The sequence below is a fragment of the Periophthalmus magnuspinnatus genome, chromosome 16 (genome assembly GCF_009829125.3).
Source record: "Periophthalmus magnuspinnatus isolate fPerMag1 chromosome 16, fPerMag1.2.pri, whole genome shotgun sequence".
Classification (NCBI taxonomy): Eukaryota; Metazoa; Chordata; class Actinopteri; order Gobiiformes; family Gobiidae; genus Periophthalmus; species Periophthalmus magnuspinnatus.
Window position 1 is genome coordinate 5,959,523 of NC_047141.1, and position 23,963 is coordinate 5,983,485.

The following is a 23,963-nucleotide window of genomic DNA, read 5'->3' on the forward strand; positions in this document are numbered from 1 at the left end:
TGTGTTTACCCCTGCAGAGGGAGAGACGCTGGAGAAGCACTCCTCTGAAGTTTCCTGCTGGTCTGCTACAGCATGAACCGCCTGCTGCTCGCCCGTGCTCGGCCCGCGCTGCAGCGGCTGTGCGTGAGCCACTTCTCCGCTCCCGCCGCGGCCATCCCGACCCCCAGCACCCAGCCCGAAGTCCACTACAACAAGGTATTGTCAGAGCTGCCTGTGCGTGCACTCGAACTTCAGCACCCACCACAAGGTGCGCGTGTTCAACTAGTGCGTAGAGCCCGTGGCACGCGCTCCACGGTGCGACGGTTCCGTGATATGAAATGTCAATAAAGTGAAAGTGAACATTGCACAAGAGAGCTTGCACACCCGCGCAGTTTAAGTGAATGTTCGGTGCAGTCGGTGTTCCGCTCTTTTGGTGTAGAGGGCTTTCTGATCTGACTTTTGATGGCGCAGTTTTAATTTGGCTCATTTGATTACACAAGAACCTCAGTTGAACCCTGAACACGATTGGAAGCCTTTAAAGGACTTCTGCGCATGCGTGTGTACTATGTCTAGTAAAAACATTGTTGATTTTTCAGCTTTTTATCAACAATGAATGGCACGACGCAGTGAGTGGACGAACTTTCCCCACGATCAACCCTTCCACCGGTGAGATCATCTGCCAGGTGGCCGAGGCGGACGCGGTGAGATCTGAAAATCATTCTTTTATTTGTAGATGATAAAATGCAGAGCAAGCATGTCCTTAGGCGGTACTTGGCGTCAAAAGTTTAAGAACCACTGGCCTAGTGTTTATTGAACTAAAATAGCATCTTGATATTCAGGTGAACTGTGTGGTCAGTGTGTAAAGCCTCAAAGGTCAAATCCAACGTCTGAGGCAGCTACAGAAAAAAAGTTGGCTCTAGCATCCCCATGCACTGAAGGACACTGATTCTGATCAAATGTTGTGCATTCTTTCACTCATCAGTCACAGTCTGGTGCTGACACACAGTATCTACAGCACAGTCGTCTCGAGGCAAACTGAAGAAAAATATTCTCATCTGAACTTGTTTATTTTTATAGCTGTGCATTTATTAGAATCAGAAAATCTATTGCCCGTGACAGTGAACAAGAATTCATAAACAAGGAATGTGCTTAGGCAATATGGTATTTACCTTTACCACACTCAAGGTGCCTAAAGTGCATTCCAATAAAATCACCATGCGCAACACATGCACATCATTTAAAGAGGAAATACTGTGCTTGTGTCTGCTATATGGTTATAATCTATCCCTTAAAGATCCCTAGGATCTTTATGAAGTTGGGGGGTTGACCTTAAAAAGAGGATATTTTAATTCTAAGGGGTATTAAATGCTAACACGTACTTATCTAAACATGTCACCTTTTATTGTTTTGAAAATGCTATATTTGCCGAAAACAATGTATTAACATGTTTTTGACACTCAAAAGTCACTCCCCCTTCAGAATGCTATCACATTACAATTGGTAGTAATGTACGCACTACACACTACTGCACATCATGTTTTATATTTATGGAGAGTTTTTGTGTAGGAGCATGGATGACGTGGGCTGGTGGCCGGATTACTGGACAAATCTTACACTTAAACATAAGGAGGATTTAGGGCCTGGTAGAGTCATGGGTGACATCTAAAATCACTTCTGGCATGATGAGGGAAAAATGATGAGGGAAAAATTTTATAACGTGGTAGAAACCTCCAAAAATTCAATTTTCTATAATACCCTTTCTTTAAGGCCCTGCTTGAGTTGTGAACAGATGGGAGTTTATGCAGATAAGGAGGGGCAAATCTAAAAATGTATAAAGGAACTTTATGTGGCCTGTGCTTTTACGATTTAAATAGAGATGCCACATTCACAACTGAACCTGTGTTGCCAGAGCCTTAACCTGCAGATAGAGGACACATACAGTGAGGCAAATAAGTATTTGAACACTCTGTGATTTTGTAAGTTCTCCCTCTTAGAAATCATGGAGGGGTCTGAAATTTTCATCTTAGTTGCATGTCCACTGTCAGAGACAAAATCTAAAAAAAATTGGAAATTACATATAATTTATTTGTCTGTTACTGCTTCAAATAAGTATTTGAACACCTGTCTATCAGATAGAATTCTGACCCTTAAAGACCAGTTAGTCCACCTTTAAAAAGTCCACCTCCACTCCACTTATTATCCTAAATTAGAAGCACCTGTTTGAGGTGGTTAGCTGCATAAAGACACCTGTCCACCCCATACAATCAGTAAGACTCCAACTACTAACGTGGCCAAGACCAAAGAACTGTCAAAATGCACAAGAGACAAAATTGTAGACCTCCACAAGGCTGGAACGGGCTATGGGGCAATTGCCAAGCAGCTTGGTGAAAAAAGATCCACTGTTGGAGCAATTATTAGAAAATGGAAAAAGCTAAACATGACTGTCAATCTCCCTCGGACTGGGGCTCCATGCAAGATCTCACCTCGTGGGATCTCAATGATCCTAAGAAAGGTGAGGAATCAACCCAGAACTACATGGGAGGAGCTGGTCAATGACCTGAAAAGAGCTGGGACCACCGATTCCAAGGTTACTGTTAGTAATACACTAAGACGTCATGGTTTAAAATCATGCATGGCGCGGAAGGTTCCCCTGCTTAAACCAGCACATGTCCAGGCCCATCTTAAGTTTGTCAGTGACCATTTGGATGATCCAGAGGAGTCAAAGTCATGTGGTCGGATGAGACCAAAATAGAACTTTTTGGTCTTAATTCCACTTGCCGTGTTTAGAGGAAGAAGAATGATGAGTACCATCCAAAGAACACCGTCCCTACTGTGAAGCATGGGGGTGGAAACATCATGCTTTGAGGGTGTTTTTCTGCACATGGGACAGGACGACTGCACTGTATTAAGGAGAGGATGACTGGAGCTATGTATTGCAAGATTTCGGGGAACAACCTCCTTCCCTCAGTTAGAGCATTGAAGATGGGTCACACAGCCAGAATAACCAAGGAGTGGCTCCGTAAGAAGCATATCAAGGTTCTGGAGTGGCCTAACCAGTCTCCAGACCTAAACCCAATAGAAAATCTTTGGAGGAAGCTCAAACTCCATGTTTCTCAGTGACGGCTCAGAAACCTGACTGATCTAGAGAAGATTTGTGCGGAGGAGTGGGTCCTCTTGCAGTGTGTGCAAACCTGGTGAAAAACTACAGGAAACGTTTGACCTCTGTAACTGCAAACAAAGGCTACTGTACCAAATATTACCATTGATTTTTCTCAGGTGTTCAAATACTTATTTGCAGCAATAACATACAAATAAATTATTTTAAAAAATCATGCAATGTGATTTCCAATTTTTTTTTAGATTATGTCCCTCACAGTGGACATGCACCCAAGATGAAAATTTCAGACCCCTCCATGATTTCTAAGTGGGAGAACTTAGAAAATCGCAGGGTGTTCAAATACTTATTTGCCTCACTGTATGTTTTTCTCATTCTCAGTATATGGACAGGCCTCATGTGAAAGGTCAGAACCTCCAGAATTGTTCCAGAGCAGGGTAGTGTCTGTTACTATAAGTGTTACGATACAAAAATTTCAAACTTGATTTTGATACTAAGGAATAGACTTGATACTCGATACTGATTCCAATACCACAATGATAATAAAAGCAGTCTTTCTTTAGACAACAGAATGTGATTTTGAAATTGTTCTTTCTTGTATATTCACAAGTGTCTTATATCTGTGTCGTCCCTCAGTGTCCAGGTAGGTTCCATAGTGGTCCATCTATGTGGTCTTACTTGTTGATTATCGATAAGTATCTGATTTTAAATACTTTTAACAACCCTAGTAATTTAGTAGGTGATTTACACTGAACTAAATCAAATCTTTTGTGAGCCACAAACAAAAGTTCAAAACAAACCTGAACTTACCTCAAACTCAAATCCAACCAGCTTCTAGCAACAGGGCCCCTGACCACTGTACTGGCTCCTGGTTTAAATGTGATATATCCTTGTGCACACCCTATAGGCAGATGTGGACAAAGCGGTGCAGGCTGCCCGGCAGGCCTTCAGGCTGGGCTCTCCATGGCGCCGCATGGACGCCTCCCACCGCGGCCTACTGCTCAGCAAGCTCGCTGACGCCATCGAGAAGAACGCAGCCTACCTTGCAGTAAGTAACTACAGTTGTCTCACTATAACGCGGTTCACCTTTCACAGCCCCACTGTTTCAGATTTTTTTGTGTGCAGTTTTGCATGCATTTTTTTTTACAGTGTATGAACGTGCATTGTGTTCTGCGTTCTGATTGGCTAAGGGACTGTAGACCATTGTCCATCAGTCTCCTCGTCTGTGCCGTGTCTCCTGTACAGTACAGAATGTGTTTACATGAATGTTCGATCGCTAGCATTTTTATTTACAGTATAGGAACATTTATATTTCTCAAACAAATATTTGGGACTGAAAACAGGTCTTGATCTTTGGTTTCATTCTATAATACTGTATTACCGTAAATTTCGGATTATAAGCCGCTACTTTTTTTCCACGCTTTGAACCCTGCGGCTTTTACAGCAGTGCGGCTTATATATGGAATTTTACTGGATAACGGACCCTGGGGGGCGCTCTCTAGCTGTAAACGTAAAAGTGAGACAGACGTGGGGAAAGATTCTGCTCTGAAGAATTCACTAGTTTTGATTTTGAACGATCATTTTGCGCATCATGAAATGGATATGCTGCAGTTTTTAAGATAAAGAAACAGAAAGGAAACAGAGCAGGGGTCGGCCTTTAACACGCAAAGAGCCATTTGGACCCACTTTCCACATAAAATAAAACACTGGGAGCCGCAAATACTTTTTGACATCTAAAATGAAAATAACACTGTATAATAACAATAATGTAACGGAATAATGTAGGTTTTACTTTCACGGACAAGCCTTCTACACGTGGCAGATAAATATGGCAAAAACAACTTAAGTGCATTAAAAAAATACAACTCACCAAACCGCTGCATAATGCATCGCGCTGATTATGTGATTATGTCTACTCTACTCCGCAGTTTCTTTAAAAAAACAACAACAAAAAAACTCGTAGCGTATCGTTTAATCCCAGGTGCTTATTCTCCATGTGCCAAAGCAGTTTTGAAGGTTTCATTGCCTTATTTGCTTTTCCCGTATGTTACGCAGAGCGGACTCTGTGCGTGAGTCACCTGTAGCGACAAACCCAGATTTTAAGTAGGCATTGTCTGTTAAATTTATCTTTCTTTTTCTTGGAGGTCGTAGTCTCCTCTTCTGGCTCCTCAGTTGTCCTTTTCCCCTTTGTTAAAAAGATCTCCAAAGACTTTTGTTTTGGCTCATTTTCACTCGCTTGTGGCTCTACTTTTGTGCGTCGTGTCTGATGTGTTATACGTGATACGTCACCGCGGAGACAAGAGCAGATAATATACTTGCTACTACATCAAATAGATTTCTGTGGCGATTTCCAGCAGGATTTTCATGATACATCTACGGACGAGCTTATTAGTGTGTCATTAGGGACGGGCCAAAGTTGCTCCTGACCCCTGTGCGTACAGCGTCTGAAAATCAGGGCTCTTTACGCAGGACTGTGAGCTGTGTCTGTGTCAGTTCCCAATCCACGCAGAGCCGCAGTATGAGGCTGAAAGAGGCGCATACGGCTCCGGAGCCGCGAGTTGCCGACCCCTGAAATAGAGCCACTGCACGTAAGCTCGACATCAATGAATCCAACTTGGTCAATGTAAAAAGACGACAAAAGTTTTCAGAGGAAATAAAAGCAGATTTTCCGTGTTGGTGCAGCTTTATTTTCTAAACCTGCAGATGTGTTCATCCCGTGTTGTTGTCGTGTTGGTGCCAATTTTCAGGCACAGTTTAAAAAAAAAGCGTGTCGGTGCACCGTCTTTCTGTGTAAATGTCTCATGTTACAATATGAAAACCTGCGGCTTTTATTCAGGTGCGGCTTATATATGTACAAAATTGATTTTCTCTTCAAATTTAGCTGGTGCGGCTTATATCAAGGTGCGCTCTGTAGTCCGAAATTTACGGTATATGTATATGTAAAACATGTATAATAATTGTAAAAAATAAAGCAGGTTATTTTTAGAATGTAACCCCCATGATAAACAAGGGGCCACTGTACACTGGTACTTTACAAGGGAATCACATTTTACATGAAGTGTGGTCAATTGATACTTTGTAGTGACATCATGCTGTGGGGGTTCTGCATGTATATCTATGGTGGAATGTTCACCAATAACTATGGTGACACAGTGCCCATTCAAACACTGCCAAAAAAGTTTGAAGATCTTCTATGACAGAGCAGTGCTTGCAGTTGGCACAGTTTGCAAAGTATCAATAAACAAAACATAACTGAACTCTACCGCCCCCTGTTGGTCATTCTGCTTGTGTTTTTCTGACTTGCCCTTTCAGGAGCTGGAGACCCTAGACAATGGAAAGCCGTACGCCGTAGCCTACTGTGTGGACCTGCCCAACGTGGTCAAGTGCCTCAGGTCAGATTTCAATCAATCAATCAAACTTTATTTCTATAGCACCTTCCAACAACCAAAGCTGCCCAAAGTGCTGTACAACATTAAAAACACGATTAAAAACAATAAACATCATACAAATCAACAGAGCACATTACACCATTAAAATAAAGAAAGTGTCACAGGGCCACTAAGTGTTAAAAGCCATTCTAAATAAATAAGTTTTAAGTTTGGCTTTAAACAGAGGCAGGTCAGAGATGGAACGTAACTCAATGGGCAAAGAGTTCCAGAGTTTTGGACTGGCCACTGCAAAAGAACGATCACCCCACTGATTTACACTGTCATAGAGATTATGACGATGACATCACAACATTCAGGAAAAAAAGGTCTTGGAACAGTAGACGATATTATTAAAACACCATAGAATGAGGTTAGTAGCAAAAAAGTGACTGGGGGGAGTTGAAATGCCATTATCTTCCCCTCCTGTTGGCTTTAGATGCTAGCTAAGCTCTGCACAGTCTATGCAATGGAGAAAAACTACTTTCAGTTTCCATTTTGTTGTATAAAGTTACTGTAATTTGAGCAACACATTTAATACTTTGCAGCTGATGTCACCAACATTCTCTGGGGGTGTGAAGCTAACTGAAGCTCTGTTACTTAAGTTAGACTTCAATCTGAGCTTTGTTTTGAAACAATCTGACCAGAAAGAACTGATTTTACCTGGAACTGCAACAGGTGAGCTGATTTGCGCTGTTAAACAAGTCCCTCTCAAATAACATTACAGTCAAAAACTAGCTAGCATTAGCCAACAGTTGTTGTTTTTTTCTCAGTTTGTCACTCTGGAAATGTGTTGTTTAAATCCATCTGGTATTTTTTTCTTGATTATCTTGAATTTTTTTTTTTTGTCAGTGTTTTGATAATGTGTTTCCGCCATAGATGTACATGTTGAACCCCCCCTCCTGTGTGATGTCACTGCAAAGTATCAATAGCGTCACAGTCATGATCAGTGCATAACTTCTATAGAAGAAAAACAAGAGGGGACGTGGCATATTCTGTAAGAACATGGAGCTGTGAACATGGCCCCGTTGTGGTTTCTTAAAGAGTAACCTCCGGGAAGTAACATCAGATTTATAATTTAAATTGAATGGGAGTGGAAGAACAAAACATTCAATAATGCACAAAATTTGGCATTTTCAAAGGATAAACCCAAAAATGAGACACTAAATCATATCTGAAGGAGCAGAGCAAACATTAAAAGCTTTAATATTAACAATATGAAATGATTTGGTCACCTGTAGACTTACTCAGAGTGGGAAGAGGAACCACAACTTTCAAGAGTACTGTTATTATAGTGGAATGTTTTATTTAGATTCTGAATAATTTCAAAGGTTAAAACACTTTCTCTTTAATTACCCGGTAGTTTGTTGTTCAAATTGGCTTCTGTCATATAAATAAATAATAAAAGAGCCAGTCTTTTGAACGGCTCCAAAAGACTCAGATCCCATATAAGAGCCAAAAGTCACTGCTGAGTACTACACACCTCTGAAACTAGGGAGGGTCAGATTATGCTCAGCTGATAGTGATATCTGTGAATGTTTCTCCCAGTACAGTGACCGTAAGGTGTGGCTCTGTTTGTCCCTGACCCAAATAGAGTCATAGGAGAGCTAAATCTGTTAACACTGTTTTTAGAGGGAAGTGACAAAGGAAAAGGGCAACAAACATGCACTACCAGTCAAATTTGGGGAAAAAAAAGAAATATAAGAAGCAAAATGTATGGAATTATGTAGCTAAGATTACGCAATGTTTTCTATTTTCTGATTCCTCGCCATATCCACCCTTTGCTTTGTCGACAGCGCTGTAAATCTTGCTGCAAATGAGTTATTTCACACTTTTTGTTTACTACATTTCATATGTGTCATTCATAGTTTTGATGCCTTCAGTAAATGACTTTCTATCTTCCACAATGTGATTTAACTGTTATGCGCATGAATCAAAAATCGAATACACTTTTTACGCTAATTAATTGTATTCGGTTTCTGAATGTGATGTTTGTGCGTTTTTACCTCCCATTTCTTATGCAACGCTTTAAAATACACATTAAAAAACAGTGTTGGGATTTAACTAAATACGTGTAATAGAAATACATATTCTGAAGACTTTTCTAATTTTAAGAGTGAGTTACCATGGTGACTGACTCAGGATTTAGGTTAACACTGTGAAAATGAAAACTCTGGGTTGACCTCTTTTCAGGTTTAACAAAGTCTGAGTCTGGACTAAACCTGGATTGTTTTATTTAGATTCTGAATAATTTCAAATGGCAAAACACTTTCTCTTTAATTAGTTTGTTGTTAAAATTGGTTGTCAAATTGGCTTCTGTCATATAAATAAATAATAAAAGAGCCAGTCTTTTGAACGGCTCCAAAAAGTCTGAGTCTGGACAAAAACCTGCTTCTTAAAATGGCTCTTCTTTAGTTCCGTGATTATTTACATTGTAGATTCTCACTGAAGGCATCAAAACTATGAAGACATATGAAAGGTGGCAAGCAAAAAATATACGCAATAAAACTCTAAACCTGTATGAGGTATTAGTTTCTAAAGAATAGCTACCCTTTGCTATAATCCTGGTTTGCGCTTTTGGCATTTCTTGACTCTGAGACGGCACAGCTGTGTTTAGACCACTGATTTTCACCCAGGTATGAGGGAATAGGGAACAAGTGAGGGTTCTGCTCTAAAGTAGTGACCTAAAGTCTTGCATTGTTGCCTGGTTTTGACCTGTGCTGACCTGTGTTGTGCAGATACTACGCGGGCTGGGCAGACAAGTGGGAAGGAAAGACCATCCCCATTGATGGAGATTTTTTCTGCTACACTCGCCATGAGCCTGTGGGCGTGTGCGGACAGATTATACCGGTAACATTACACCTCTCACCTCTAGGGCTGTAGGCCTTAAGTCATTTAGTTAGTCGATGGTGTCTTAGTTGATCAAAATTTGTATTATTATTATTATTATTATTACTCTTTATTAAGGACCATAGACTGTATAAAGAAGTGGAGGGTGTGTGACGTCACTCATAGTGTTCAGCTCCACTCAATGAAGCTCAACAAAGCTAGTAGTTATAGGGGCCTATTTGGGCGAGTTCCATATTTGGAATTCTGACTGAGAGTATCATAGCAACCAAAGAGCTAATCAGGAGAGAGGGAGATTTGGCAGGGGCATATTGTATATCTTTGGAAATGCTGTCAATCAAACCTGAGGAAGGCACTTGATTGGTCTGTTATTAATGTTCATATCTTGATTTGCGGGCAAAACTGTGAAATAAAAATACCAGGTTCATGTGGAATGGGTTAATATGAACATTTTTAAGATAAAAATTATGAGCCTGACAGCAGCATTTACAGAGAGAGGGGCAATGGTTTTTCAATGGTAAGTGAATTGGAGCCAGAGTCAACGGAGCCGGAAGCACGCACATGCTGCATAGAAGCACATTATAATATCTGTTCCCCTACAGTATACAAACATGAGATATTGGACGTAAACCTCACAGAGCTGACCTCAGGACAGACCAAAACAATAGCATTAGAAGAATTCATTAGTCTTCACATAAAACTGTGCTGCAGATGTCGAAGTGCAGCAGAACAAGAGCGTACACCACAGTTGGCAGTTGGGTTAACGTTTGACATTGTGGCTGTTTATGGAGCCTGTGATGCTAACAGAATAACAGGAGCTAACATAAGCTAACAGCTCTCCCTCTCCACAGTGGAACTTCCCTCTGCTGATGCAGGCCTGGAAACTGGGCCCGGCACTGGCCACAGGGAACACGGTGGTGATGAAGGTGGCCGAGCAGACGCCCCTGACCGCTCTGTTTGTGGCCAGTCTCATCAAGGAGGTCTGTGCTCCTATGCTTTTACAAGTCAATACCTCAAAGTTTATTTGTCTATATAAAAGGTAAGTGCTGCCTAGTGCTGCCAAAATAGAGATTTGTGAAGGATGTCAAATAATACGATCGATAAAATGTCTGCACGTTTTGACCCTTCGGCCTTCAACGAGGCGTACTGACTGAATACTTGTATCCAGGAATTTGTAATATCCACTATTTCAAAATAAAATCTTGCATCATAGACCTGCTGTTGCTTCTTCAGGTGGGCTTTCCTGAAGGAGTGGTGAACATCCTGCCCGGCATGGGTCCCTCTGCTGGAGCAGCCATCGCCAGGCACATGGATGTGGACAAAGTGGCCTTCACCGGCTCCACTGAGGTACTCCACGTTCTCTCTGTGGCCTCTGAGGGTCTTACTGTAAATGTATAGTCTCCAGATTTTAGAATGTTTAAACAAGACTTTTTAGAGTGGAAGTGGTTCAATGGTTAACCCCCGGCTCAGACTGCACATAGTGCAGCTCCGGTCCGGTGGTTGCAAGTATTCCAAATTCTGTTTTTACTGGACGTCTGTGCCCATTGCAAGTCTTTTCTCTTAATAAATTGTTATTGTGTGACCATGTGGTCTTGCACCTGTGGCATCAAAGGTGGTCACCACAATAGCACAGCAGAGCATCGCTCCGAGTGTGTGTGTCACACCACAATAAAACCGGTCCTACACTGCAGCTGGAGCTGAACCAGGTGTAGTCTGAGTGGGAGCACTTGTTTACAAACCCAGAGGTCAACAGTTCAAACCACACTTGCACCACGTACTGTTGTGGTGTCTCTGAGCAAGACACTATGAATCTAGTGTGTGAATGAAGGACTTATGGCATAGATAATCAGCCTTCCTGCCTTTTACCTTAGGGCAGCGGTGGCTACAGAAGTATCTTACCATCTGCCACAAAATTGTAGTGTCTGAAAAAGGAGAGTGTACCTCTGGTCCTAGAGCTCTGTGTTCCCACATCTTTAGGGTTGTAGGGTTATGGTTAAGGTCAGGGACTCGTTTTGGGGCTAAGGTTAAGGTTAGGGCTCTAACTTTTTAAATGTGAGAAAACAGGGCTGTGGGAACTTTGGTACACTCCCCATATCTGTAGTGGTAATTCAGAAGAGTACAGTCACTACACTACCATGTCACCTTCTGATATAAATGGATGTTTTTTTACGCATGTGTTACGCATGCGTTAGTGTTAGAGTATGCACACAGGAGTAACCCGCATGCACACACACACTGACATGCAGGTGCACACACACACACACACACACACACCCCTACACACATACACACACACACCTACATCTACATCTGACTGTGCTTTGTGTACAGGTGGGGCATCTGATCCAGCAGGCCTCTGGCAGCAGTAATCTGAAGAAGGTGACTTTGGAGCTTGGTGGGAAAAGCCCCAACATCATCCTGTCTGACGCTAACAGTATGTGTTTTAGCTTACCCTGTTCTCGAGTGCTAAAGGCTCTCTCTCATGTGAACCCTGTCTGCCTGCAGTGGCGGAGGCTGTGGAGCAGGCCCACTTTGCCCTCTTCTTTAACCAGGGCCAGTGCTGCTGTGCAGGCTCCAGAACCTACGTCCAGGCCGACATCTACGATGAGTTTGTGGAGCGGAGCGCGGAGAGGGCCAAGAATCGTGTGGTGGGGGACCCCTTTGACCTGCGCACAGAGCAGGGCCCTCAGGTCTGACTTCTCTCTTACAAAACACAAAAGATACTACTGGAATGCTCCAAGGACACTGTTTATTGACAGAAGACAGAATAATCATTTAAGATGTAAAATTGCCACAGTAACAAAGCCTTAGACAGAGCAGTTTCTACAGTTGGTATCACACTCCCAGGAAATGTTGATGACATCAGCTGCAAGGTATCAATTATAGTTAGGGCTTTGAAGCGCTCTTTCAGTTAGAGGCAGCAGTTTCAAAGTGGTTCATTGATTTACAAAGTTTCAAACTCCATTATTGTCAGGAATGTTCCAAACAGTTTGTAGGGACTTTTTCATTGTACTAGTGGGAAAAGTTTTTATATAGTGCTTTTCCACCTCCAAGACACTCAAAGCACTTTAAGGAACCACTCACCCATTCACACACACATTCATACACCAATGCACACAGACACTAGGGGCGAGGGGGATTAAGCAACAACAGCATTCATCTGTGTGAGCTGGATTTCTGTTGTTTATTTATTGTTTTTTATATTTTTTAAAAATTATTATGATTTAGTTTCAATATTATCATTTATCATTTATATTTACTTACAATTCAACTTCAGAATTTATTATCTGTGCCTGCAGGTGGACCAGGAGCAGTTCAACAAGATCCTGGGTTACATCAGCAGTGGGAAGAAGGAGGGGGCGCGGCTGCTCTGTGGGGGAGGGGTGGCGGCTGACCGGGGATACTTCATCCAGCCCACTGTGTTCGGAGACGTCCAGGACAGCATGACAATCGCCCAGGAGGAGGTACCTGCTCTGACACCTCTGACTGCTTTATGACTGCTCTGTGACCACTGACTAGAATTTCAAACTTTTAAAAGAAATTTAAATTTCGATACTAAGGAATAGATTCGATACAGATTCCAATACCAGAATGACAATTAAAAAAAAAAAACACTAGACAGTAGAATGTGATTTTCAACATTAAATGGTAGTACTTTCTTTTATATTCCCATGTGTCCTTATATCTGTGTAAGATGTCCAGTAGGTTCATAGTGGTCCATGGGTGTAAACTAGTCTGTGTGTCTTTATACTTGTGAAAGATACAGCCCAAGATCATTCTAAATTCAGGAAAAGGTTCATTTCTGTCCTGTGAATGTGACTGTTTTAGTATCGATACCTGCTCAAATGAGAATCTAGTTCCAATACTAGTTTCAGTATCAATAAATTATGTGAGGTGTGTGTGTGTAGACTGTAGGAAATATCATGTATTGGACTTTGGGACATTTGTTTAACAGTAACATTAGTTAAAATGTGTGTTTTAATGTGTGTTTACTTGCCCAGAAACTGCAGATGGAAAGTAGCAGTAGCTAAATCTGGTGCAAATCATATTTTCTTTTGTAAGATTAATGAATTTGTACATGGTCTCTAACAAATACAAAATGAAGAAATTTAAGTCTAGGTTTACTTCTTGGTTGGAAATCTTGAATTCTATAACTGTTACCTAGCATCTATGTTGAAACTTAAATCTGGCTTCATGGTTGCTTGGCAGATCTTTGGTCCCGTGATGCAGATCCTCAAGTTTAAAACCCTGGAGGAGGTCATTGAACGAGCCAACGACACCAAGTACGGCCTGGCAGCTGCCGTGTTCACCAGAGACATCGATAAGGCCCACTACATCTCCAACGGACTGCGTGCTGGCACTGTGTGGTAAATCCAACGCACAATCACACTCTCCACCATGTGTCTCGTTGCCACAGTCTCACACATGTTGTTCTCAGGATTAACTGCTACGACGTGTTCGGGGCGCAGGCTCCGTTTGGGGGATACAAGGCCTCAGGGAACGGCCGGGAGCTGGGAGAGTACGGCCTGGAGGGTTACACCGAGGTTAAGACGGTAAGAGGAGCGCAGCCGCTATCACAGGGTTTAAAGGTTCTATATTACACAACATTGAGTGATTGTGAGCTTTAAAACATGTTAAAATGTTTGAGTGAGCCTTTATTATTAGTCTGTCTACATCTCCAAAGCTCAACATGCTCTGTTCCACCTTGTGATGTCATGAAGTGGCAGTTCTCAAGTTAGCAGTTACTTTTTATCTTTAGTTCAGTAGAGATTGGCAATTCCAGGGCTGAAATGATTCATTATTCTAGTCGAGGTGTGTGGCGTTTAAAAACACAGTGGAACATGTTCTGTATTACCACGTGACATCACAAGGTGTTTCCTGAGAAGAACTCGGCTTAAATATGCAATGTTCGTGTATTAAATGTGCAAATGAAACAAAACACAGCTTCAGGTCTGTTTGTGATGAGGAAACAACATTATAACAGGTCAGAAAAGAGTGTAACATGGGCCCTTTAACATAGAGTTCAGTTTTAGACATTTTCCGTAGAAGTCCAGAGAATATTGATAAAAAGGCAGAAGACCGTCTGCATGGCTTCTGCAGAAGTTTATTTCAAATCACAACAGCCCGGAGACTTGAACACTCAACACAGCATTGTCACACATAGTATTGCTAATCCAAGCCCCAATGATGCTTCCACATAAAAGGGTTTTCTGGGCTTTCTAGTGTGTTATAATATTGTTCCCTCATCAAAAACATGCCTGAAGAGGTTTTAGATGTCATCCATGCATGTTTGAGTAATCTTGCGATCGTTTCCCAGCCCAATAGGAACCACACTACTGTCTCTTTTGATGTGATGTTTAGGACTCCCATTGGGCACTGCAGTTTTCTCATGCGGAAGTCTGGACTTGTCTTTTATTAAGTTGTTTTAGATGATTATAGTGATTTAAAATGTGCAAATTATAATGATTCACAGATGTCATTGATGATACCTATATAGCAGACACAAGCACAATACGTCTTCTTTAAGTGGTAGTGGTAGTACTTTCTGGATTTCCACCATCACACGGTTGAGATGAGCATTTTGAGTTCCGAAGAGGGACACATGTAAGACTGCTTCAAACATTTTTATATATATGTACTTAAAACACTAAATCAACTTTCCTTTGCCATTAAATTTTGTATATGGAGTTTTGATAGCATTGTCTAGTATTCCTAGTCATTTTACTGGCAATTTTAGTTCAAACTAGCTCATTTCAGTCAAAAATGTGTATGTATGCTACCTCTCAGGGCCACTGTAATTTCAAGTACTACATCACATCACAGGTGACTGCCCTGGTTACAGCCAGATTTTTTTATTTCAAACACCTGGCTGTAGGGACGGGGTTTGAATTGTGGAAATGTTGATATGATATATTGTGGATCATTTAGCAGACCTATTTGAAATGTGGTTGTGGGTGGAGTTTAGGTGTTTAATGCCCCTTTAATATGCTGACATTTCCTTTGTATGTTCTTTTTGTTAGGTTACCATCAAGGTGCCCCAGAAGAACTCTTAAAAAAACAGCAGCACATCAAAGAAGAATCATTTAACCTGCCACAGCACTGACTGTTCACCTGTCACCCATGTATGAATGAACACAATAAATCTATTTCACAAACATGTGTTAAGAGTTCACTACACAGATGTACCTTTGTTTGTTTTTAACAAGTTTGAAATATGTCGGGTTTGTACTCGGTTGTGGGTCTGAGGAAAATGTAATTGAAACCATAAATTGACTTTTTATATACATCTGCTGGAAATTTCTATAAAACTATGAAAGCATTTTGGGTTTATTTTGTCAGTGTGATACTTGCACAAAAAAACACCCTACACAATGTTTATTTGTCAAGTATATTCTTAGGACAGCCGGAGCAAGCACATTTAATGGACACTAGTCTTAGAATGAGCCAAAGTGGTTTCTATGTGGCATTCAGTGATAAAGTTCAGATGTCACCAAGTGTGGCAGGAGAGTAATATTTACTTGTATTGAAAATAGATGAACATTATACAACTGTGTGGTAAGAGTCTTGAGTTGCATGTACTTCTTTAATTTCTGCATGCATGTTTGTGGTAATCTCCCAACACTTAGATTCACCCATAGGCAGCACAGCAAAAACACTTCAATAACTGTCAGTTTATATTTAGGAGTTTAGGTATAAGCACACATCTGGACCAGATCTTGTAAAACTTTCAGCTGTTCAGTCCGCTGTTTCCTAGTCCTTGTCCCTGCCAAGTTTGTAAACCTTGCAGCTGTTCAGTCCAGTGCTAGAGTTGAGGTGTTTGTAGGTTTAATGCTCACAATTTGTTTCTCAGGAGTGTGATTTATGAGGGCACTTTTCAAGAGTATGTTGCTGTGCTGAGGGCGGGGCTCTGTGTGCTGCTTGTGCTGCTTATACTGCTTGTGCTCCGTGGCGCTGTTCCTTTGTGTGTCAGTCCACTGGTCTCCATTGACAAGCTCCGCACATGAGCCCTTCTGTGGATCTTTGGTGCAGGGCTCCTCTGTAAGGCCCGATCCCCTACTCATCAGAGAGACAGACCCGTCGTGCTGGTGCTGTGCGAAGTGCCAGCCAGCACTGCTCACCGAGGTACTGGATACATCTGAACAAAGAATCAAATGACAGTCAACTCCACCTATAACTGGACTATAACAGGATTTCTAAACTACATAATGCAGCTGCAGGTATACAGAGTACTCAGACTAAACTAGAAGAGCTATTCAACTGCAAAGGGGGAAGAAACAGCCAGAACGGTGTAGTTGCTGTTCTCTGTGCATGCAAGTATTGTCAGTAAGGTTAAAGTAAAGAGCACTTACAGTCCCCAGGGGCCCCACACACAGAGTTACAGCAAGAGCACACAAAGGGAGAGGCATCCAGCTCCTGCCATCTGGGCCACAAAATCAACAAGGAGGAAAGGAACATTTATTTTAGTTTACTGTAATTATAAAAGTTGTTTGTCATTCACAAGACAAAGGTTACAGGTAGGCCTCTCACAATAACAAATTTTGAAGTGCGATATATTGTTAGAGATATACTGTGATAATTAAAGTATTGAAACTACTTTATGCCACTTTCACAATAACAATAGAGAAGGATAATCCAAGTACAACATTCTATAATTAGACAGCATCATTCAAAAGGCTTGAACTGCAACAAATAACAGAATGAAATAATAATGAGCCATAGACGTTACAAAGAAAATGTACACACGATACATTTTTTTAACATGTAAGCTGCCATCTTTGTTTTGACACAACGGACAATGCATTTCTCTGATTGGTTAATCCATCCATCAATCGCGTCGGTTACAGTTTCAGACCCATTTGTCATTTTGTCGGCTCTGGCTAAATAAGCATGTGCATGAGTGCCCTTGTTGTATATTAAACGTTTAATCCTGTAGTACGTGTGGATGCCCCACAGCCTGTGCGCCCTGTACTCACCTGCCTGTATCCTGGCTGTAGGTGCAGCTCTTGGAAATGGGAGATGGCTGTAGACCCATCGACATGGAGCAGTGAAGAAACAGCATCTGAAGGGGGGACTCATGCCAAGTCTTTTGATTGAATCAAAACAGCAGTTTTATTGTAGTATGAATAGTAAATCACAAAGGCTTCAACTGATAATGTTCTTCGATTAATATCCCTGTGTCTCCATAGGGTCTTATTCTGTGTAATGAGAGGTTATTCTGCAAAATCCACTATTTGGAGCTTTCCATCATATCGTAACATTGTTCCCTCATCAAAAACATGCCTGAAGAGGTTTTAAATGTCATCCATGCATGTTTGAGTAATCTAGCGATCTGTCCCAAGCCCTATTCAAACCCTCTTTGCATTTAGCAGTACGAGTCTACGTCTCCTGTACAATCACCTATGCTCTTGCATGGCCATTCATACAAAATAAATATTCATAAATAGTCAAAAGCAGGATAAAAAACACCACACTATATCTTCACAAACCTGATGCGGTGTGCCGTACTCTCATTAGCAGAATGCACATCGATTGTGTTGTGATGTCACAAAACGTTTTTGATGAATATAGCATTTTCAAAACAAAAACATGGTGATCTAAATAGCTAAATAACATAGTTATCGTGTTAGCAGGTGACATGTTTGAAATTCCACGGTGAAGTGACTCTTTTTCACAATATGAAATGTGTCAAAAAAACAACATATTTCCCTAAACTTTCCATGTACTTCCATGGTGTCTTACCTGTGCCTCTGTGGTGAAGAGGAGGGAGTCCACAGAGAAGCGCAGCTCACTAGGGCCCCGCGACACGAAGTGCGAGTTGCTGTCAGCCCTCACACTGTCCGTCATACAGCTGAGAACACACAGTACACATGAGACCAGAGGGGGGCTATGGAGCATTTACTCTACAAGTGGAGTTCACATTCTCATTTCACTGGTTGGACAAAGGGGCCATTTTAAAAGAAATCTCTGCTAACAAAATGGTCCCCTGACCGTCCATTATTCTTACGCGGGGCTGGGTCGTGGAGGCACCAGTTTGAGCAGGGAAGCCCAGACATCCCTCTCCACACAAACTTCCTCCAGCTCTTCCAAGAGGATCCCGAGGTGTTCCCAGGCCAGCCAAGAGACATAGTCCCTCCAGTGTGTCCTGGGTCTTCCCTGGTGTCTTCTCCCGGTGGGACATGCCTGGAACACCTCTCTAAGGAGGAGGCATCTGGAATAGATGCCCGAGCCACCTCAGCTGACTACTTTCAATGTGGAATGTGCCTGAGCTCCTCACCCCATCTCTAAAGACCAGTAAATCGAGAACTTTGACTTTTGACTCAGCTCCTTCTGTACAACTATGTCCACCAACTTGCCCAATGTAATTACACAGACATTTGCCATAAATCGCACATTTCAACAAAAGAATTCTTTCTAGAAAATTAAATTTTTCCCTCAGCTCGCAATTTAGAATTTGACTAACCACCCCAATGTTTATGTATTTTTAATCAAATATTTCAGAAACTATTTTACAATGGCTACTAAAAATATAAACATTTACAGATTTTTTAAAAAGATGATTAGACCAGCATTAAAAGGCCCTGTACCTGTTTTCTCCCCACGTATTTGAGAAAAAGTTGCCCCAGAACAAATATATTGTAAAAAGCAGCTGTTGAGGTCAAAATAAGTCCAGTGTGTGCTGTCTGGATCCAAATATAAAGAGCTTGATTGCTCAATAATCAGAAAATACGTGTTAGCATAGCAGTTTTTGTTACCAAATAGACCTACCCGTGGTTGGTAATGATGTCCACTCTGGGGGTGCTGCTGGGGTCCCTGGAGCTGGTCACATGGCAGGAGTCCACGTAGAGCCTCTCCCCAGCCAGCAGTGCTCCGGCCCGGGCTACGAAGTACACAGGCTCCCCCAGAACAAACTGGTGTCCTGGAGGCAGAACTTCCCACTGGCCTGTAAACACATGGTTCAGAAAACACTCGCTGCACTCACGTCAGAAGAACACACACATTTTAAAGCAGACCTATTCTGCGAAATTGTCTTTTTAGAGCTTGTGAATGTTTTGCCTTAAAAGGAACATTTTGCAGGTTTTAGATTTTAATCCTTAACCTAAACCTGTAGATGTACACACACGCTTTTCTCAGTTTATGGACAGGCCTCATGTGAAAGCTCAGAACCTCCAGAATTCACTCACTGAGCTGCAGAGGCTGCACTAGCACTGATTCATGATTGGCTGCAGGTGCTGGGGTTTAGGTAGTGACCATTCAGATCAGAGAGAGGCATTTTAGGTTTAAACCAACTGGATTTCAGCATTGGAACTGGCAACTCAAATGACAGACTCATTCTGTGAGGCTCATTCTGCTTTCTGACTGCATAATGGTCTTGAGAACCAAAAACCCCAAATTATAACAAATAAATGTCAAATGTTTTTGTAATTAAAGAGGGGGTATTTTACTTCTATAGGTATTAACTGCTAATAACATTTAGATCACCTTTTATTGTTTTGAAAATGCAATATTTCGTCAAAAACAACATATTAACATGTTTATCCATCTGGACCCACCTACTTCCAAGACGCCATATTATTAATCAACCCCCCTTTTCACTGCCACAGGTACACGCCCACTGTGACGTACTTACTTCCTTCTCCAATTTAATTTTTTTTTAAATTGGTGATATATGTAGGATTCGGAAGTGTTGCATAATCATTTTGGTACAGATGAAAAAAAATTAAAAACCTGCACCTCGCTAGTGTGATATGCAGCCCTCCATTTATCTTATTAAGTCGTTTTAGATCAATATTGGGATTTAAAATGGGCAAATTATTATCAAGCACAATATGTCGGCTTTAAAAGACTAAAGACTAGATGACAATTAGCATGATCAAGCTAACAGACAGATGCTTTACTATAAACGCTACGTGGGTGTGTGTGCATCATGTGCTCACTGCTGCAGACGCTGAGGCTGAAGTCGGCTCTGCTCCGGGCGCTCTTCAGGAAGGACGAGGGCGGGGCTAAAGGCTGGTACCCCAATCTGTACGAGTAATGGAACCTGAGGACATTAGGGGGACATCAAGGGGACATCAGATGCACATCAGGACACTAGAGTGACCGCTGGGGCACTCAGAGGGACATCAGGACACTCAGGACATTAGAGTGAACACTGGAGTGACACTCAGAGGGACAGGAGAACACAGAGGGGATACACAAGAGGGACCTGAGGACATAAAGGGCAGTAGTCGCTGATGGGTTTAAATCAAATTTTCAAAGTAAAGGAGTGCCCCAAGGCTCAATTTTGGGCCAGTCACTTTTTACTATTTTTATTAATTCCCTCATAAATCTTGCATTGTCATTGAATGTAAATAAAAGTGAGCATTAGATTATTTTTCTTCTCTAAAAAACATTTAAGTAATGTGCAAGTTACAAATCTTCATATACTAAATGGTACATCGATAAGAGTCAACACTAATAAATATCTTGGGTTTTGGCTTGAGGAAACCAATCCTTTAAAAAACATATTTTAGAATATTATTATAGAAACACATATTGTATTCCAACAAATCACAGAACAGAAATAGTGCAAGCAACCTTTCTTTCTGTACTGGATTATGAGGATGTGATGTACACGCAGACTTCAGCCTCTGCTTTGAAACCAGTGGATCCACTATTTCACTCTTCCCATCATTTATTACAGGTGATGGATTTGAAACTCATCACTGTGTTCTCTATGAAAAAGCGATTTGTCCATCGCTGTCTGTTAGAAAAGAACAGCACAGTATGAAACATAACTATGAGGGACTACTTCAAAAACTATCAGAATACCTCACCTGCTTGTGACTCATTGAAACTGAAACATTTAATACCAGATCACATGACTGCATAAGGCTAAGGACGAGCTGCACCAAAACTGAGACGGGAAAGAGGCTTTTAGCTGTTCTGCTTCACAAAGATGGAATACATTCCAAGGAAAAGCTAAATTGGATACATTGCCTAATCAAAATGTAATAATCTGGGAACGAACTTCTATGCAAACACCTGCTCCTGTTTTTTAATGTTTTATATGGACTTATACTTGTTTTTCTGCCTGTGTTGTATTTTAAACAGGGGACCCATGAAAAAGAGAGCGTAAGTGCTTCTGGACACGGAGGGGACACTCAGGAGGACAGGAGGACACGGAGGGGACACTAAGGGGGACAGGAGGACACGGAGGGGACACTCAGGGGGACAGGAGGACACGGAGGGGACACTCAGGGGGACATTAGAGGGGAGAGTGAGAGAATCATTGCAGTACATTAAATGGTGTATACCTAACTTTTCCCATGTATCTGAGCAAAATGAGTCTTGCCCCGGACCAGATGTATTGAATAAGGTAAGTGAGGAATTAAATGTTTTTCACATTTTTAAAGACAATGCCTTTACACAAAACAATGGCTGCAGTGAGCTGCACCCAGTTAACTAAATTGTACATAGTAGGTTATGGAGAGTACCTGTTGCTGGTTGTCATGTTCGTGGGGTAAGAGGAGCTACGTTGGGGGGCAAGTAAACTGAGTATGGGGTAATGAGGGGTAGCCTACCTGTTGTAGTGGCAGCTAAGGGGTAGTTCCAGAGGGGGTACCCGGAGCACAGAACCCTGGCGAGGTGTGTCGTAGGACAAAGAGTACCTGTACACCAACTGCCCTCCCACCACCTGGACCACAGAAGACTGAGTCAGCACAACACCAACCTCCATCATCTTTTATCATTTGATCTTTGATCATTTAGTTAGCCTACTCCACAGAAGTGTCACGCTCAATGACACAACAAAATACGGCAATTTGACTGTAAAAACAGAACTGCATCATCTCCTCCACTAGGCCACAGAGCTAGACCTTATCAAAGAGAGTGGATGTATCAAAGAGAGAGTGATTCCATGCGCACTGTGTGGGTAGTTATGTCAGACCCAATACTGACACAATTTACAGTCAGAGTTTGTCATCCAAAAACAAAACTTATGAAGAGGATTAAACCACAAAAGCAGCCTACAAACACGCACATGCACAGCTAGACAGTAGTGTACCTGAACGTGGCCCCCACACTCGCCCAGGCCGCGATGGAAGTACAGGTACCGGGGAGTGGCCGCGCTCACGGGGCAGGAGCTGAGCCGAAACAGGCCCGGGATGCCCCAGTGACGGAGTCTCAGGCGGTCCACACGCACGCTCACCTGCCGCAGCCCGCACCACAAGTCCACCGGCCCCGGAGGAGAGAGCTGCTCGTGCCCTGAGTGCCGTCGCTCAGCGGGAGGAAGCAGTAACGGAGCCAGACCGTGTGGGAGCGGACTTTTGTGGGGAACGGGTCTGAACATCTCCCGAGCTACCAGCGGTCCCGGGGCGTGCTGGAACAGCGGCAGGTGATGTACGGGACGCCAGGACTGGTCCCGGGAGTGGCCCCGGAGAGAGGCTGCATACATAGCCCACAGCACGCACATCCGCAGCATCATGTTTGGGCCGAGAGCACGAGCTACATCGGGGGCGGGGTTGGCTCATCAGAGCACCTGCTGTTCTGGACACGCCCCTCCACAAAGACACGCCCCCCACAAAGACACGCCCCTCCACTAAGACACGCCTCTCCACAAAGGCACGCCCCTGAACAAAGACACGCCCCCCACAAAACACGCCCCTTCATAGAAATAGGTCCTGTCCCACCACCATTTGAAGTACCCTTCGATGTACCCGCCCGACAAAGGGTACTCCTCTGTGTCGCTCCTTAAAGACAAAAGAATATTCTTAAATAAGGACAAATTTTAAACATTACGATAGCTACACTAATATTCAAGTGTAAGAGATAATTTCACTCACCTTTGGTCAGTTACACAGAAATGACTGTAAACCCAAATGAACACGACTTCACTGAGGTTGAGTCGCCTCATCCAGATCTTTACTCATGTAGCACTGTTGTAGGTGGCGTAACCAGTACTTACATTTGAACTTTTACTACGTAGCGTACTCCATTTTCATCTATTTTGCGTAGGCGCGGTGCATGATGGGATATAGCAGTGTGCAAAATGTGCTCCGATCTCCATGGAAACACGCCACATTTTCAGCCGCATTCATCGGATACATGAAATGAGACAGCACTTGTTCGTACGTACTCGTTCATTATCTCTTACACTTGTATATTAGTGTAGCTTTCATAATATTTAATATTTGTCCTTATTTAAGAATAATATTTTGTCTTTAGGGAGCAACGAGCAGACAGCCGAATTTATCCGCCTAAGAGGGGAGAATGGGCACTTATTCACCGGTGCCAAATTCTCCGCAAGCGCACAGACAGCGGTTGAAGTACACTCCGTGTCCCATTTTGGCACAAAGGTGGCTACACGGAGGAGTACCCTTCGTCGGGTGAGTACTTTGAACGGGACTTTCAACGGTACATCGAAGGGTACTTCAAACAGTGCATTTGGCGAATTCGGACATGGCCTTAGACCTCGATAGTGACCGCATGCTCCGATTACAGAAGTAAATTTCCATTCATTTTTCCATAGAGTTTTTGAAAAATTCAGATATGAAGTGTTCAAAGACGTTGCAGAGGCTGAGCAACTACGTGCTGACTAATATACATAACGTGGTTGTTTA

The 23,963-nt window shown here is 42.3% G+C and overlaps 2 protein-coding genes across 3 annotated transcripts; one reads left to right on the forward strand and one right to left on the reverse strand.

Annotated features, from left to right (window-relative positions):
- Positions 1-51: 51 nt before the first annotated feature.
- Positions 52-15,521, forward strand: LOC117383692 (aldehyde dehydrogenase, mitochondrial-like). Its single transcript, XM_033980900.2, has 13 exons — positions 52-195; positions 576-680; positions 4,002-4,142; positions 6,407-6,486; positions 9,258-9,369; positions 10,218-10,346; positions 10,600-10,713; positions 11,698-11,800; positions 11,872-12,056; positions 12,666-12,830; positions 13,576-13,733; positions 13,805-13,919; positions 15,387-15,521. Exons 1-13 carry the CDS (start codon positions 73-75, stop codon positions 15,417-15,419), a joined length of 1,563 nt encoding a protein of 520 aa, XP_033836791.1. The 5' UTR covers positions 52-72; the 3' UTR covers positions 15,420-15,521.
- Positions 15,522-15,603: 82 nt separating this feature from the next.
- Positions 15,604-22,841, reverse strand: LOC129456926 (zona pellucida sperm-binding protein 3-like). Of its 2 annotated transcripts, none has more exons than XM_055227983.1 (8): positions 22,409-22,841; positions 21,927-22,039; positions 20,301-20,404; positions 19,132-19,306; positions 18,106-18,214; positions 17,340-17,449; positions 16,716-16,786; positions 15,604-16,501 (listed from the first exon to the last, which is right to left on the reverse strand). In XM_055227983.1, exons 1-8 carry the CDS (start codon positions 22,826-22,828, stop codon positions 16,158-16,160), a joined length of 1,446 nt encoding a protein of 481 aa, XP_055083958.1. In that variant the 5' UTR covers positions 22,829-22,841; the 3' UTR covers positions 15,604-16,157. The 2 variants fall into 2 exon arrangements, with proteins under 2 accessions (XP_055083958.1, XP_055083959.1); XM_055227984.1 differs by having other exon boundaries at positions 15,733-16,501; positions 17,340-17,425.
- Positions 22,842-23,963: the final 1,122 nt, after the last annotated feature.